This window comes from Halichoeres trimaculatus, unplaced genomic scaffold (genome assembly GCF_033239565.1).
Source record: "Halichoeres trimaculatus isolate MK-OKI-2021-1 unplaced genomic scaffold, fHalTri1.1 fHalTri1_scaffold_1, whole genome shotgun sequence".
In the NCBI taxonomy this organism is placed as follows: Eukaryota; Metazoa; Chordata; class Actinopteri; order Labriformes; family Labridae; genus Halichoeres; species Halichoeres trimaculatus.
This window is the reverse complement of record NW_027437179.1, coordinates 25716851-25730465: the sequence shown is the minus strand read 5'-3', so window position 1 is coordinate 25730465 and position 13615 is coordinate 25716851. Positions and strand designations below refer to the sequence as shown.

The 13615-nt window shown below is 40.9% G+C and overlaps 3 protein-coding genes across 3 annotated transcripts; 1 reads left to right on the top strand and 2 right to left on the bottom strand.

The window, feature by feature from the left end:
* Window positions 1–81: 81 nt before the first annotated feature.
* Window positions 82–5546, bottom strand: mfap2 (microfibril associated protein 2). Its single transcript, XM_074692446.1, has 9 exons — window positions 5461–5546; window positions 3377–3438; window positions 2833–2877; window positions 2445–2471; window positions 2270–2350; window positions 2127–2162; window positions 1956–2043; window positions 914–987; window positions 82–823 (listed from the first exon to the last, which is right to left on the bottom strand). The coding sequence occupies exons 2-9, from the start codon at window positions 3405–3407 to the stop codon at window positions 720–722; spliced, it is 486 nt and encodes a 161-aa protein (XP_074548547.1). The 5' UTR covers window positions 3408–3438; window positions 5461–5546; the 3' UTR covers window positions 82–719.
* An 855-nt stretch (window positions 5547–6401) lies between these two features.
* On the bottom strand, window positions 6402–10268 carry sdhb (succinate dehydrogenase complex, subunit B, iron sulfur (Ip)). The gene is made up of 8 exons (XM_074678251.1): window positions 10145–10268; window positions 9169–9302; window positions 8807–8892; window positions 8311–8447; window positions 7444–7560; window positions 7264–7365; window positions 7053–7175; window positions 6402–6961 (listed from the first exon to the last, which is right to left on the bottom strand). Exons 1-8 carry the CDS (start codon window positions 10214–10216, stop codon window positions 6881–6883), a joined length of 852 nt encoding a protein of 283 aa, XP_074534352.1. The 5' UTR covers window positions 10217–10268; the 3' UTR covers window positions 6402–6880.
* A 52-nt stretch (window positions 10269–10320) lies between these two features.
* mrpl20 (mitochondrial ribosomal protein L20) lies at window positions 10321–12498 on the top strand. Its single transcript, XM_074678264.1, has 4 exons — window positions 10321–10770; window positions 10976–11086; window positions 11630–11707; window positions 11803–12498. Exons 1-4 carry the CDS (start codon window positions 10684–10686, stop codon window positions 11974–11976), a joined length of 450 nt encoding a protein of 149 aa, XP_074534365.1. The 5' UTR covers window positions 10321–10683; the 3' UTR covers window positions 11977–12498.
* The last annotated feature ends 1117 nt before the right edge of the window (window positions 12499–13615 follow it).

Sequence of the window (13615 nt, the reverse complement as noted above, 5' to 3'; positions counted from 1 at the left end):
GCAGCAGCCACGGTTATGTTACAGCAATGAATCACACACTGAACAGCTGTAGTTAAAAAAAAGTTTATTTTTTTTCTCAGTCTTTATAATGACAGTTTTACAAAGCAGTAGTACAGAGGTTGTGTGTCAGGGATGCCTTTTCAAAGCACATGTTTTCACTCTGGGTATGTTTCTCTAAGAGTGCTGGTTGATTGTGAAGCACAGATCCAGGTAGCAGTAGTACAAAAACTGAGGTCATTCACCACCTGTTTCTCACACAACTCATGATCTTTTTGGCTGCTGGGTATTGACAAAGTTTGCCTGATGAGACCTTAATCATAACTGCTTTTCAACACAACTACAGTAACGCATCATTAAAAAAAAACACACACACAAAGCATGAGAATAATACGGTGCAATATGCCAAAAAAAAGGAAAATAAGACATTTTATGTGCATCTGTAATAGCACCAGTGTGAAGATTTTATAGCACCAGTGATTTATACAATCATCAATGTTCTTTGGATTATATTGAGCTATACACACAGGATCTACTGAGCAGGCGTACACATAGGACAAAGACAAAGATTCAAGGGACAAAAATACAAATACAGAAGTGCTTTTGGCACAGAAATATTGCAGGAGGAGTAAGAGATCAAAGTCAGGAAGAAGGAGGACATGAATGAGTTGAAGGGGAGCGGCAGTATCTGGGCAGGTTGTGTCCCTGATCTCTGAACTCAATCAACAGCCACCACAGCTCTGTGCGCAGCTCCCTCCTAGAGATGCGCACTGACCACTCAGCGCTGCCACACCACAACGAGAGAACTGGTCACGACACAGGTCCGCTAAACACACCAACACAAACAGGAATTCAAATTACAGGTCCCAACATAAAACCACAAAAAGACATCAAACACAGAGTAAACTGAACTCACCTCGCAGCAGTTCTTCATGTGCACACACAGTCCTCACACAGATCTCCTTGTTGATGACGTAGACCCGTCGCAAGCTAAAATTTTTTTTAAAATGGAAACGTTGCAAGTGAGGCCAGGGCACTGAATTCAAAGGTTTTTGGGGTTCTTTACCAACAGAGAAATGAATAAGGATCTTCATGGCATACAACAACTCAATTATACCACTAAAAACAACCAAATCAACAAGGAACTGATCCGTGTTCCCGGTTGCTAAAAGTAGTTACAGCTCATAACTTTGCACCACAGAGCTCTAATAACACATCAGTGAAGCCACCTGTTGCACTGTTCTGCACATGAAGCATATATATCTAAAAGCAGGTACAATGGTTCATTTCTGTTCAGTGTCAATCCCATGTCCATTGCCCTGCTGCTAGAAATGTAAATTTATCAAATATACAATCATCTGCTGCTTAAAATTGAAAATCTAAAATGAACGAGTGCGTTAACTAGCACGGTTGGTAACCAGCAAGTTGGTAGCTTGCTTTTCAGGGACTCAGCACTGGAATCAATCAAGCAATGCCCATACAACCACAAAAGCTAAAATTTTCAAAAACATTTCTCGAAGCAATGTGAAAAATAATCAGCTCTTGAGCTAATGTTAATGTCTTGCTAGCTAAGACTGACGTCGTTAACTATGCTAGCTTGAAAAGTGAACAGTTTGCTCAGTGCAAGTGAAAAGAAAGAGGTGAAAAAAGTGAGGAACCAGTTTTGTTTAAAGTTTGTTCATGTAGCTAGCTTGCTTCATTTTCTCTAGGAACTTTCTGTGTATTTAAGCTTTATTTCATGATGAGAAGGATTCAAAACAAGGAGTGTCAGGTTCCTTAACTCTTACTCTAAGTTTGCAGGACAACTGAACAATGAATTAGCCTCCCCCACAGATTGCCACAAAAACATACTAGCCCTAAGAACAAAAAATATCCTATGATCATTTCTGTTAGCGCCACTGTTTGTCCAAGTTGCCCACAACACATGTGGAGTGCATTCCAAGTCACCCAGTGCCTACCTGTAGAAACACAGGCTGTTCAGGCACTGCTTGCATGGCTGGTGAACAGAGTAGAGTCTGGTGCATGGATACTGCTCCTCTCTGCAATCTGGGAATCAAACACACAGCAAAATACATTTTACTCTCCAACTTAACAACTGTTCAATCCGTGCAATCTCCACCTGTTCTCACCAAGAGGGCCAGGCTCAGTCGGCTCTGTCTCTCCATCTGAAATCAATACCAAGAAATGATTCGTAAATTACTTCTACACGATACAAAACAATCTCATAGAGCATAAAACTCAGATTAAGTGCTGATCAGCTGGCACCGATCACCTGTTTTTTCCGGACGCACCACTGGCTGAAGTCGAACCTGCTGCTGGTAGGTTCCAGGCAGAGATTCTGGGTTTTCAGACTCTGGACTCAAAGAAGAGAGTCAAAAAAAACCCACACAACTTATTAAAAACACAAACAAGGACAACAACATTATGTCAACTTGAAAATATTTTACCTGGAAAATAATCAGGCCCATAGTCCTCTGAGAAGCCATAAAAAGATAAAGAGAGAGAAATGAGTCATGAGATCAACACTGTAAAACCAATTACAGTCAGAAAGATGCCCACAAAAGCCAGATCTCATATAAAATGAACCACCTGCATGCATTAACTGAACAAATAAGCCGAGGAGGAGAATACAATTCATGACTTCATGTACAAGATGTCTAAAAATATCAACATGCAAAGTGTTTTAAGTGTTTTCACACCACAATCACAATCACTTTGCAGGTGGTAAATAATCAGAGGTGAGAGAACGACTGGAGGCTAGATGACACATAAGAAGAGTGATCGGACACAGATGTAGACATAAAATCTGGGTCATTATTCTCTTGATGAACTCACCCAAAGGGAACGGTTCCTGGTACTGGGGCTGGGCAAGCAGCAGAACTAAAAACATTTCAGAACATTGAAGATTTTTTTTTCAAAATGTGTTTTTGAAAGAAGCATGAAAGGTTAGCAATTATTTTTTTATTAACTTATTGATTAGAAACATGTTGAAGCTTCAACGGGGGAGTTCTGGTTTGCGGGGATGCTGGCGCCCCTGTTGTCAAAGCAGTACATTTTTACCTCTTGGCTGATCTCATCCTTTATATGCAAAAGTAGTGCTTTCTTGCTAAAAGAATATCATCCAGCTGTCTCTTTAAAACTCATCAATAACTGTAGCAAACAAAGCTTCTTTTTTGCAACATGCTATGATTTCCTCATCTGGCACAATACAAACCTGTGAAAATACAAATCTTACAGATGGGGCTGTGTGCTTTTTTCCAAAAACATTTGGAACAAAACCTCACAGGGGCTTTAAGGTGAGGTTGTTACTTATTATGACTTCAATGTTGTTAGAAAAGCTTTTGTGAGTCCCTCTCATAAAGGAATAGGGTGGGTTTACCTGGCATGCAGATTAGTAGGAGGACTCTCATGGTCACGATGGGAGGTAGACTTACTGGAACACTGAAGGGGGGACAAAGAGAGCATTAACTGTAAAAACAGAGCAGCGTTAGGAGAATAAAGAGCTTAGTGCTGGATGTTCCTTTTGCTCTCCTGAACTCTCTTCTCCTCTTTCTGCTCCTGCCCTCTGTCACCCCTCCTGCCCCCCTACTGCTCTCCCATCTCTGCCCCCTTGTCTCCCCCTTTATCCCTCCCACTGGCCCCAAAACAGCCAGGGCAAAAGGAAGAAGAGGCGGGGGCAGGGCGAGGGGGGCTTTTGACAGCAAGAATGTGGCATGTCTGTCGCCCTAAAAGCTGTTTTCCTACTTTTCCACGCAGACAGCAGACAGTCTTGCGGCTGCATTCCAGGAAAGGAAACAGAAGACCCCTGGACCCCACCTCTCTTCTCTGAAGTTTTCTTCGTCCCTCCCTCCCTCTGTCTGTCTGTCTTCACATCCTTCATTTCCCTTCTGTCGCCTGCACTGGTCATTTCCTCACACCCCACCCCCTCCCCCTCTTTCACCCGTTTTCTTTCTTCTTCACTCCACGGAGCTAAAGAGCCTCTCAGGTTGACATGACATGTAGACATAAAATGTGACCACCGACAGCGTCAAGATTTAGCTGATGAGCGGAGCAGACCACTGCTTCTTGCAGTAAAATCCCGTACATTATCTTCCTGTCACACTGCATGAACTACTTTTCTACTTCATGGAAAATATGAATGCTCCTCCTCCACCACAACTACACTGCAGGCTTCTTCAAACACTCAACATGGAGCAGTTAATTTGGGCTTTTTTCACATCCTACACTGTGGAGCTGTGTGTGTGTGTGTAAACTTACATTCCTATCAAACAGAGGACTTTACTCAAATCAAATGCTCTGCAACAGAGGACTCTCTGGGTAAACTGGGGACATTTATGAGGTCCTCTGTGGGACATGCTCCAAATCATGCTCAAGTCGAAACTCTTCTGAAGCGTTTAATGACTTTTGCCAAGAAGGTTTGAGTGTGTGTGTGTGAGACTTTACTGTATGAAACTGTGATTTAAGCTAAATTCACACAAGTATTGCGTGTGCATCAATAACTCTGTAGATGTGTGCAATTCTGAGTGTGCAACTGTGTGTCTTAAAGTTTTGTACCTGCACAACACTCACATATGAGCATTCAAACAAATGCACAAACACACACATTCTTTCTTGCATCACAGTGGCTATCGGAAACCATATGTTTTCACAGCACACATCTGGGAGCGATTAGCCCCCCTCTACCCAATCGAGTCCTTCCCTTCCCAGCAAGAGACCCCATCTCGCCCCAGCCACCCCCCAAAACACACACACACACACACACACACACACACACACACACACACACACACACACACACACACACACACACACACACACACACACACACACACGTAGGAGTTTCTGAGGACAACAAGAAGAGATGTACTGCTGCTGCTGTAAAATCTATTTTTTTGCTTTTTGTTTTTATGCAGCTGTGACAAGTACATAAATGATTTAACACTATCTTTCCATGTGCCCTCATCGACCCCCAGTCTCTGGAAGCAAGGACTGTGTGTGTGTGTGTGTGTGTGTGTGTGTGTGTGGTGTGTGTGTGTGTGTGTGTGTGTGTGTGTGTGTGTGTGTGTGTGTGTGTGTGTGTGTGTGTGTGTGGTTTTTCCTCTTGGCACCCTCTCCCCATTGTAGTGTCATTACTGCTGGCTGAGCTATGAGGTCCCTCCTTCTTTTCCCCAGTGAAAACACAAGACCACATGTCAGCTCTCAACAGCCATTAACATGCAAGAAAATGATTTCCAACTATTTAGTCTACATTTAGCAAACTTATGAACTTTTGAGATGTTTTTAAGGATCAGAAACATGGACAATGCAGCATGCAATCTGTGCTCAATCACCACACATCCCCTGGTTGTTTTTCTCTCAGTTGTCGGCACAAATACTAACCCTCCTCAACTTACACATACATTAAGTAAACACATGCAGGAACTAGGAACGTAAAAATGTATGATAAAGACACAGGTTTCTTACCTAACTTTGACTCAGCTTGCTCCGACTATGCTCAGCTTTCATGCGTCCTCTGAGTGCTGTAGGACCTCACAACGCCACATTGTACCACCCCACATCTGTAGTCTCCTCCCCATCCAGTCCCAGCCAGCCCCTGGCCCCAGCTCCGACCCGCCACGAGAACACCCCTTTACAGTCAAAGCCTGTGTGACCCTGAAACATGAAAGAACTAACCAACACTCAGTGGCAGGTGGTTGCTTCAACCATTCTGTGATATTAAATAGATTTTCTCTGATTAATTCAGTTATTTTTACACTGAGTGCCAAACATTTAGCAATCTACACCTCATGACAGTTGCCTTTTGGATATGTAACTTGTATCTTCAATTTATTTTACTTTTATGCTTTTCATTTTGTGGCTTCATATTTGGCAATTACCAAGTCCGTATGCAGCAAACTTCAAATTAATGCACAGTAAAATGTAAATTTTGGTATTGTTTATGATTCTTTTGCCACTTCAGAATCATTATTGGTCAACTTAGTTTTGTCATTTACAATTCATATTTTTTCCAATCTCATTCCATAAAGCTCTTTACAATTGTTCTATTAAAGCTGCTACTCCAACAAAGACTCAATGTAAAACATGTAAGACAGACGCTCATTCACAGGTTCTGACTTATTCATACACAATTTTATCAACTATGTCTTCTATAACTCTAACCAGGCATTAAAAAAAGACATAGGCTATTATGTTGATGCGTTCAAATTGATGGCATGTGAAAATGTTAAGTCTTACTACTGTAATCTTTAAGCTGTAAAATTAACTTTGACAGTGCTGAAACTTCACCCAGTTTAAATTGTTTCCAGATCAGGCTCTGCACACTACTGACATCTAGAGGACATTTAAAATATTGCTAGTATAGGTCTATTTGAAAGCAAGTGTGAAATAAAATCAACATGACACAAACAAGTACCCATGAAGACAGTGGCTGGCATTTCAACTCTTTAATTTGCACCGAAACAAATTCTGCAGTTGGTTTGTTGAAAGATCTGAGGAAAAATATACACTATGTCCATGACTCAGCTGCTGCTTTGAAAAGCAACAAGTTAACAGAAATCTTAACACAAGTGAACACCTTGTTTTTACTGTAATGTGCAGCATCATGTCTCCTGTAGTGCACAAACATACATGAAGTAGATCTGGAGATAAATATCTCTGCTATGGTACATGTAAGACTCAGACACACACTCTCCTGCATTCATACTTTACATGTGCGTTTGTGTAACACCACATACTCCAACCACACACATATTAAAGTCACAGTTGACTTGTGTGTCAGTGGTGGAGCTGTAAGGTGTACTGGCCCTTCAGACCACAATAAGCAATATTTAATCAATATATAATTTATCATGGAGGGAAAGTTGTACGAAAGGACAACAGGGATTCAGATGGCAGCGGCCTTCTTCTCCTTATAAGTGGCCATCATCTTCTTGATCTCAGCTATTGCTTTGCCTGGGTTCAGACCCTAAGAAACGGGTAAGGAAAAAATTGTGACAACTGTTATGAAATGTTAGAAAATAAAGACACTTTGGTGTTTGTGTGGCTACAGATGTTACCTTGGGACAGGTCTTGGTGCAGTTCATGATAGTGTGGCAGCGGTAGAGTGAGAAAGGATCTTGCAGCTTGGACAGACGTTCCTCTGTGAATTCGTCTCTTGAGTCAATCATCCAGCGGTATGCCTGAGAGTAAACAGAAATTGTCCAATAAACTATTGTTTTTGTGCAGATTTAATCTGTGATTCCTTCATGATGATGTCCCCCTACACACCTGCATCAGCACAGCAGGCCCCAGGTATTTGTCTCCATTCCACCAGTAGCTCGGACAGCTCGTGCTACAGCACGCACACAGGATGCATTCATAAAGTCCATCCTACACAGGAAGAAGGGAGACTGTGAGACTTTGGGTGTTGGAAAACTCCAGTGTTAGAAAATAAAGGCGGTGATTTACCAGTTTTTGTCTGTCCTCCACAGTCTGCAGGTATTGCTCCTTTCCCTCATTTGATTCATCCTTCTTCTTCAGGTAAGGTTCAATAGACTTGTACTGGGCATAGAAGTTACTCATGTCCTATAAATAAAGTTGGATCAAGTCAGAATATATTAGAAAAAGATAACATAAACATATTTCCAGTAGATATAACTGCAACAACCACGGACTATACACTTGGTGCTTTGAGGGTTTTGCAAAAACAATAACAAGGGGGCACGTCATGGAGGCATGTTAAGCCGCGTTTCCACCAAGCAGTCCGGGACGGATCCCTAAAAACCGAGACTAGCTGTCCCACTTTTTTGGGACCCTTTAGTATGGGTGCCAGACTGAACCGATCCGCTCTCGGGAGGTGGAGCAACACACTGCAGACGGCTGATTGGTCAAAAGAATCGTCACTTACCCCGACAGCGGCTGCATTTCTCCTGGCAGCACACAGACTTCTCTGAAACGAAGCTTGATTGCACTTTGTAAGAGAGAGTTACATGAAAATCACAGAGAGGACGAAATGCTGCATGTCTTCCATCTGTGCTCTTTGTTTACTGTGTCGCGTTTTCTTCTTTGTTGGATTTCATAGCGGGGTAAGCTGCTACGGTGTCACGCTATTGTTTACCAGCTGTGGCTTTCTGCATCCGGCTTACACGACGCCCACCACGAGAGGGCACAGTTTGCTGTGGAAACGCAAACGGGATCAGACTTAACTGTCCCAAACCGTCCCAAACCGTACTGAACCGACTCGGACTGCTTGGTGGAAACGCAGCTTTAGACATCCATGTTTAACATGTAAATATCTGGAGACGGGAGAGGAGAGTGTGATGAATATTCACTCACAGGTACAAGGTCCTTGACAACATACATATGTGGCAGAGGGTAAATCTTAGTTGGCTTGCTAATGTTGGTGTCGATCTTGTTGAGGCATGCAAGTGTGTTCCCTCCGTTGATGTTCATTGCGCAGGACCCACAAATACCTGTATGAGAGAAAATACAGGCTCAGAATAGACAAAAAGCATGTCAAGAATGTACTCAATACCAACTGTGTAGCTTAATCTTTCTTTTTTGGACTCAATATGAACTTATATAAAAACCACATTGTTTTTTCCTCTTCATTCAACAAAGCTGATGTTTCATTTTACTTCTTAGGAGAAAACCAATATCATACTGTATTGAAAATGTAGCTGGGCCAGCAGAAATTTCAAGCATAACCCCACTAAGTTCACAGAGTTTGGATTTTCAACCTTTAATTATTGAAAAAAAATGGTTAGAAAAAGGAACTTTGTCAGAATACAGACCTGTTCCAGTATCAAAAGCCACCTTTTATATTACTGACCTTCTCTGCAGGAGCGGCGGAAGGTCAGAGTGGAGTCCATTTCATTTTTAATCTTGATCAGGGCATCAAGAACCATTGGGCCACACCTATGAAAAAACAAATAAAATATGCTGGTGAGTCAAGAATGTGAAGATATAAATAAAATATAGTTTTTTTTAATTTATTTTAAACTCAACCTGTCTGCCATTTAAAAAGTGGCACTGCAGAGTACAGGTGTAGCTCAGTTGGGACAGGCATCCAATATACAAGACCCACTCTCTTCCCTCATAATCCCTCATCTCTCCTTGAGCTGTTCTATCATAAATGACAAAACCTAAGACTGGCCCATACCACAAAGGAGAGGAGAAAGCAGTGACACCTACGTATTGAGGTCAATCTCGTAGGTCTGCATGCGGGGTTTGTCCCCTGGAGTGTCTGGGTCCCATCTGTACACTTGGAACTTCTTTATTCTTGGTTGTGCTGCGGGAGCTGCTGATGTTTGGGCATACCGCACCAACTGTTGGGAGAGACATGAGGACACATTTTTTTAATTCTTTGATGCAATAATCAAATTTTATTCCCAAGTCTTTATGTCCCAATCAATAGACGTATTAGACATAATCAAGTAAACATAATGCTTTTGAGATCACTTTGAAATCATAAGAGGAAATGCCTAATCAGTTTATTTTTCCTTACTTTGATCATCTTAATAACTTAAGTATTATCCTTCTGTATATCACTGAATTTTCTGACATTATTTATTCTAATTATTAAATTATAGACCACAAATCAGTGCTCCAACAGCAACCCTAAAGGTTCTGTGTTAGGTAAATCAGGGCAGATTGAGAAGAAGCATTGCATCGCATACCTCAAATGACCCCAGCGGATAATTGCGGTGTCATAATTTATATGAACACGGATTGACTTTTGCAAATGTTCGCATAACCAAGTCATCATTTTGCCGGGTTGTTTTGACTTGTAAAACAATAAATAGTATCGCATTACCATGTTAAGCTCTAATAATAGAGCAATGTTTACAATTTTCGAACACCCTTTAGTGCCACATTGAGTTAAATTTGTGTTTTCCCCACCCACATTTTGGATTCAACAAACATTCAACAATACGTTCACGTCTGGATCAAGTGTTTGTCAAATAATGCAAACTGTTTAAATGTTATATGGCTAGCTGGTAGCGGCACTACGTTTTAGGGACTTCAGAGTATAGACGTAGCCCTCCACTGTCAAACAGCAGTATGCTGTGTTGTTCTACTGTTATGAGTCAAACAACCTGACAGAAACTTTGACCGACATATACTGCCGGATCAAATGCTCTACCATTTCTAATGCCTGTTAACGTACCACCGGTCCAGCGGACGAGCGGAAAGCCGAAACACCACAACGGCTCAAGGACGTCAGCCCAGCAACCGACATTTTGGAGTATCTCTGACCTCCACCGCTTGCTATCCCAGCATCCACCACAGTAACTGCGTCACAGCTCTGCTTGAAGGCGAACGTTTTGTTGGACGTTGTCTGCCGGCTCTGATAGTGCGCTCGCAAAAGGGAGTTATTATGTTTGATTTACCTAATTACACCCCCTAAATTCTTCATTTAGAATAATCTGAGCTTATATGTTAATGTATCTGTCATGACACCGAACGTTAATTGGCCTATTTATTGCATCGAGCCAAGGCGGAACAAGAGAGAGGTCGACACGAGATACGCAAGTGTTCAAATCGAACGAATCCCATGCGCTTCTGTCCGTTGAGGTAAAGCGTGTGGTGTTGAGCTCGCATGACAGTAAATCTGTACAGGTGGAGCCGGCTTAAGGTCACTTATATCAGTTTTGAGAGTCTGTTACGAACGACACCGCTTTTGCAGTAATTTGCCAGGAAGTAGGTATGGTGTTCCTGTCGCTGTCTTGTTGGATTCGAAGTCGTGGACCTGACAGATACTGGAAAGTCCAAGAAGTTCTCAAACATGCACGGGTAAATGGTCACGACTATTACCTGGAAGAGAATAGGCTATGATTTAATATTTGTAACAATGTAGCATGCTTGGTAGTTGTTTTCTTTTGTCTTTTTTTCTATTGACATACACTTTGCGAGGACATGCTCCATCATCATAATCTTACTCTAACTGCAGTAATGGCCACACTGTTAAAGTTATCTGTCCTGTCTGTTCCTCTTGCAGCACTTCAGAGGCAGAAAGAACCGGTGTTACAGTCTGGCTGTGCGGGCAGTCAGAAGAGCTTTCGTGTACGCAACCAAAAGCCGAAAGCTCAAGAAACGGAACATGAGATCGGTGAGACACAAATATGTCATCGTTTGTGATCAAGGAAGGGGTCATTAATACTGAACTGAAGAATTGATTATACACTTCCAACCATATGGCTGCTGTACAATAATTAAGCTGAAATAAAATCAAAGAGCAGGGTGTACTAAGAATGATAAAATCACACCAAACCAAAAATGTTTGAGACATACTATGAGGGTTTCATTTATCTTAAGCTTGTATGGGTTATTTGCACTAACCCATAATTTGCAGCTTCTAAATCCTAAAGTGCTTCAAACTTGATTGACCCACAATGAATTAATCACTTACTGCTGAGGTCATTTCCATAAATTCCTATGATTATCTGTGTCAGATATTAGAAATAAATATGAGTTCCCAGATCATAAAAAATATTAGTCACTAAAACAATATGTTTACCATTAACTTTTGCTTTCAATCAAATCTTTGATCAGAGAGACAGAGGAAATGTCTGTTATGATAGCAAAGCGACTCCCTGCATATGTGGAACTTGGCATCATGTATTATATTCAGTGTGTGCTCTTATTGTTTTAGCTGTGGATGACACGTATTGCAGCAGCATCACGAGAGCATGGCATGAAGTATCCCGCGCTCATGCACAACCTCACTAAGGTTAGTTTTCAAGAGGTACACTCACTCTCTGTGCTTATTGCAGGAAATGTTCACTTCATCTGTTTGACATACTTTTTCTCCTTTCCTCCATGCAGAGCAGCGTTCAGCTCAACCGGCGTGTTATCTGCGATCTCGCCATCACAGAACCACGGTCATTCCTGTCCCTTGCAAAGCTGGCACGAGCTCGGCAACAGGAGGGGTTCCGTGCAGCGTTGGGTGATGGCAAAGAGCCTCCTGGTGTCTTATCTCGTGTTGTTCTGCTACAGTAAAGGAACTTAAACAGCAGCATATTTTCAATTTTTTTTGTGATGTTGAGGGCATCGGTCTTGGATTGTGGAAATGTTCCTAAAGGTGTCAGTGACAATCACTCACTTCCTTTGCTCCACATTTGCATAATTTTGCCCCACACCTTAACTGGCTTTTGTAAAGGCAGTTTGTGTTTTTACTGTTGGGGGGAGGAATTCAAACAGAGTACTGTGCCTGAGGAATGAAGGGGTATCACATTCATCTTGCTTATGGATGCTTCTGCAGTTTCTTTTGATTTCAATCCGACAACAACATAATCCACATATGCCCTCCTGATTACAGACTATTGTGTTTTTTCATTTGTTATCAGTTCTCCTCAGTCACCTCCCGCAGAATCCAGCAGGCATGTTTGAGGGAGTTGGATTGAGACTGCATTTTTGTAAATGTATGTAAGGAGAGGAACCTCAACCTTCATCATGTAATGATTTTGTCTCTGTATATATATTTGAACAATTGTTGTGTTTTTCCTTTGAATGTTTATTTCATTAAACATTTTGATACATGTAACGCTGTCAGCTTCTAAAAAAAACATTTATAATTTATGGTATGACTTTCACTGATATGTCATTATGCATAGACACTTTCACAAGGCTTTTTTTGCTTTCTTATTTTTTTTTTCTTTGCGATTTCATAACCACAGTAATGCACAATATAGACTTTATTACAATAATGCAGAACATCAGTATCTAATGTCAAAGAATAGTAATTAGGAGCCTTTAATTACTACACATCTCAACAGTCTTGTGGTCTCACTTGCGCATTTTGAATGCTTCGGAACATGAAATTATACAACAAATTACAAATGTCTCAAAAGAATAACCTTTTCTTTTGACTTATCATGGTCTAAAAGGACATTTTCGTCTGTGGCCACATTAGTCATTCTCAGAATGGTAGTGCTGGATCTTCATCAGCATGTCCATTAAGGCTTTATCAGAGAGAAAGACGATGATCTTCTGTGTGAGGTACATAAAAGTAAATTCTGTGCATTTATAAGAAGCTTTAATTTGACATGAAGGCTATTGAAATCATGAAAAACTTAAGTTCAAAGAAACTTGAGAGTATTTTAAAACATTATCCCAAAAAAGGTCCTGGCTCATAAAGCTGAAAATAAATTCAATATCACTACTAATACTCCCACTACTTCAATGATAATGTTTAAGATAATAATGGTGATAATAACTGTGCTGCCATCATGTTTTCTCTGAATATGCTCCATGCCTGTATAATTTAAATAGCCATTTTATTTTAAATTTGTTAAAGGTTAGCTCGATGTGCTTGACACTGACAAAAAGAATACTGGGAAATAATAACAATAATAACAAAAAATGATTTAAAAAATAATGTAAAGAAAATAACAACAACAAATAGAAGTTGCTAACAGAGCAAAATTAAAACATTAAACAGACAGCTCACTGCAAACAAAGAAACAGATAAGTCAGATCACATTGAAAAACTTAGCTGCTCAAGATTTGTTATTTTTTGTGTCAGTGCCCTGTAGTTTGTGAATACATTATTTAACAACAAGACGTGAAACGAATGACAGCAATGTCAATGGCAAATGACTTTGACAACCAGGAATGGTCTGATGCAACCTCAAGACAT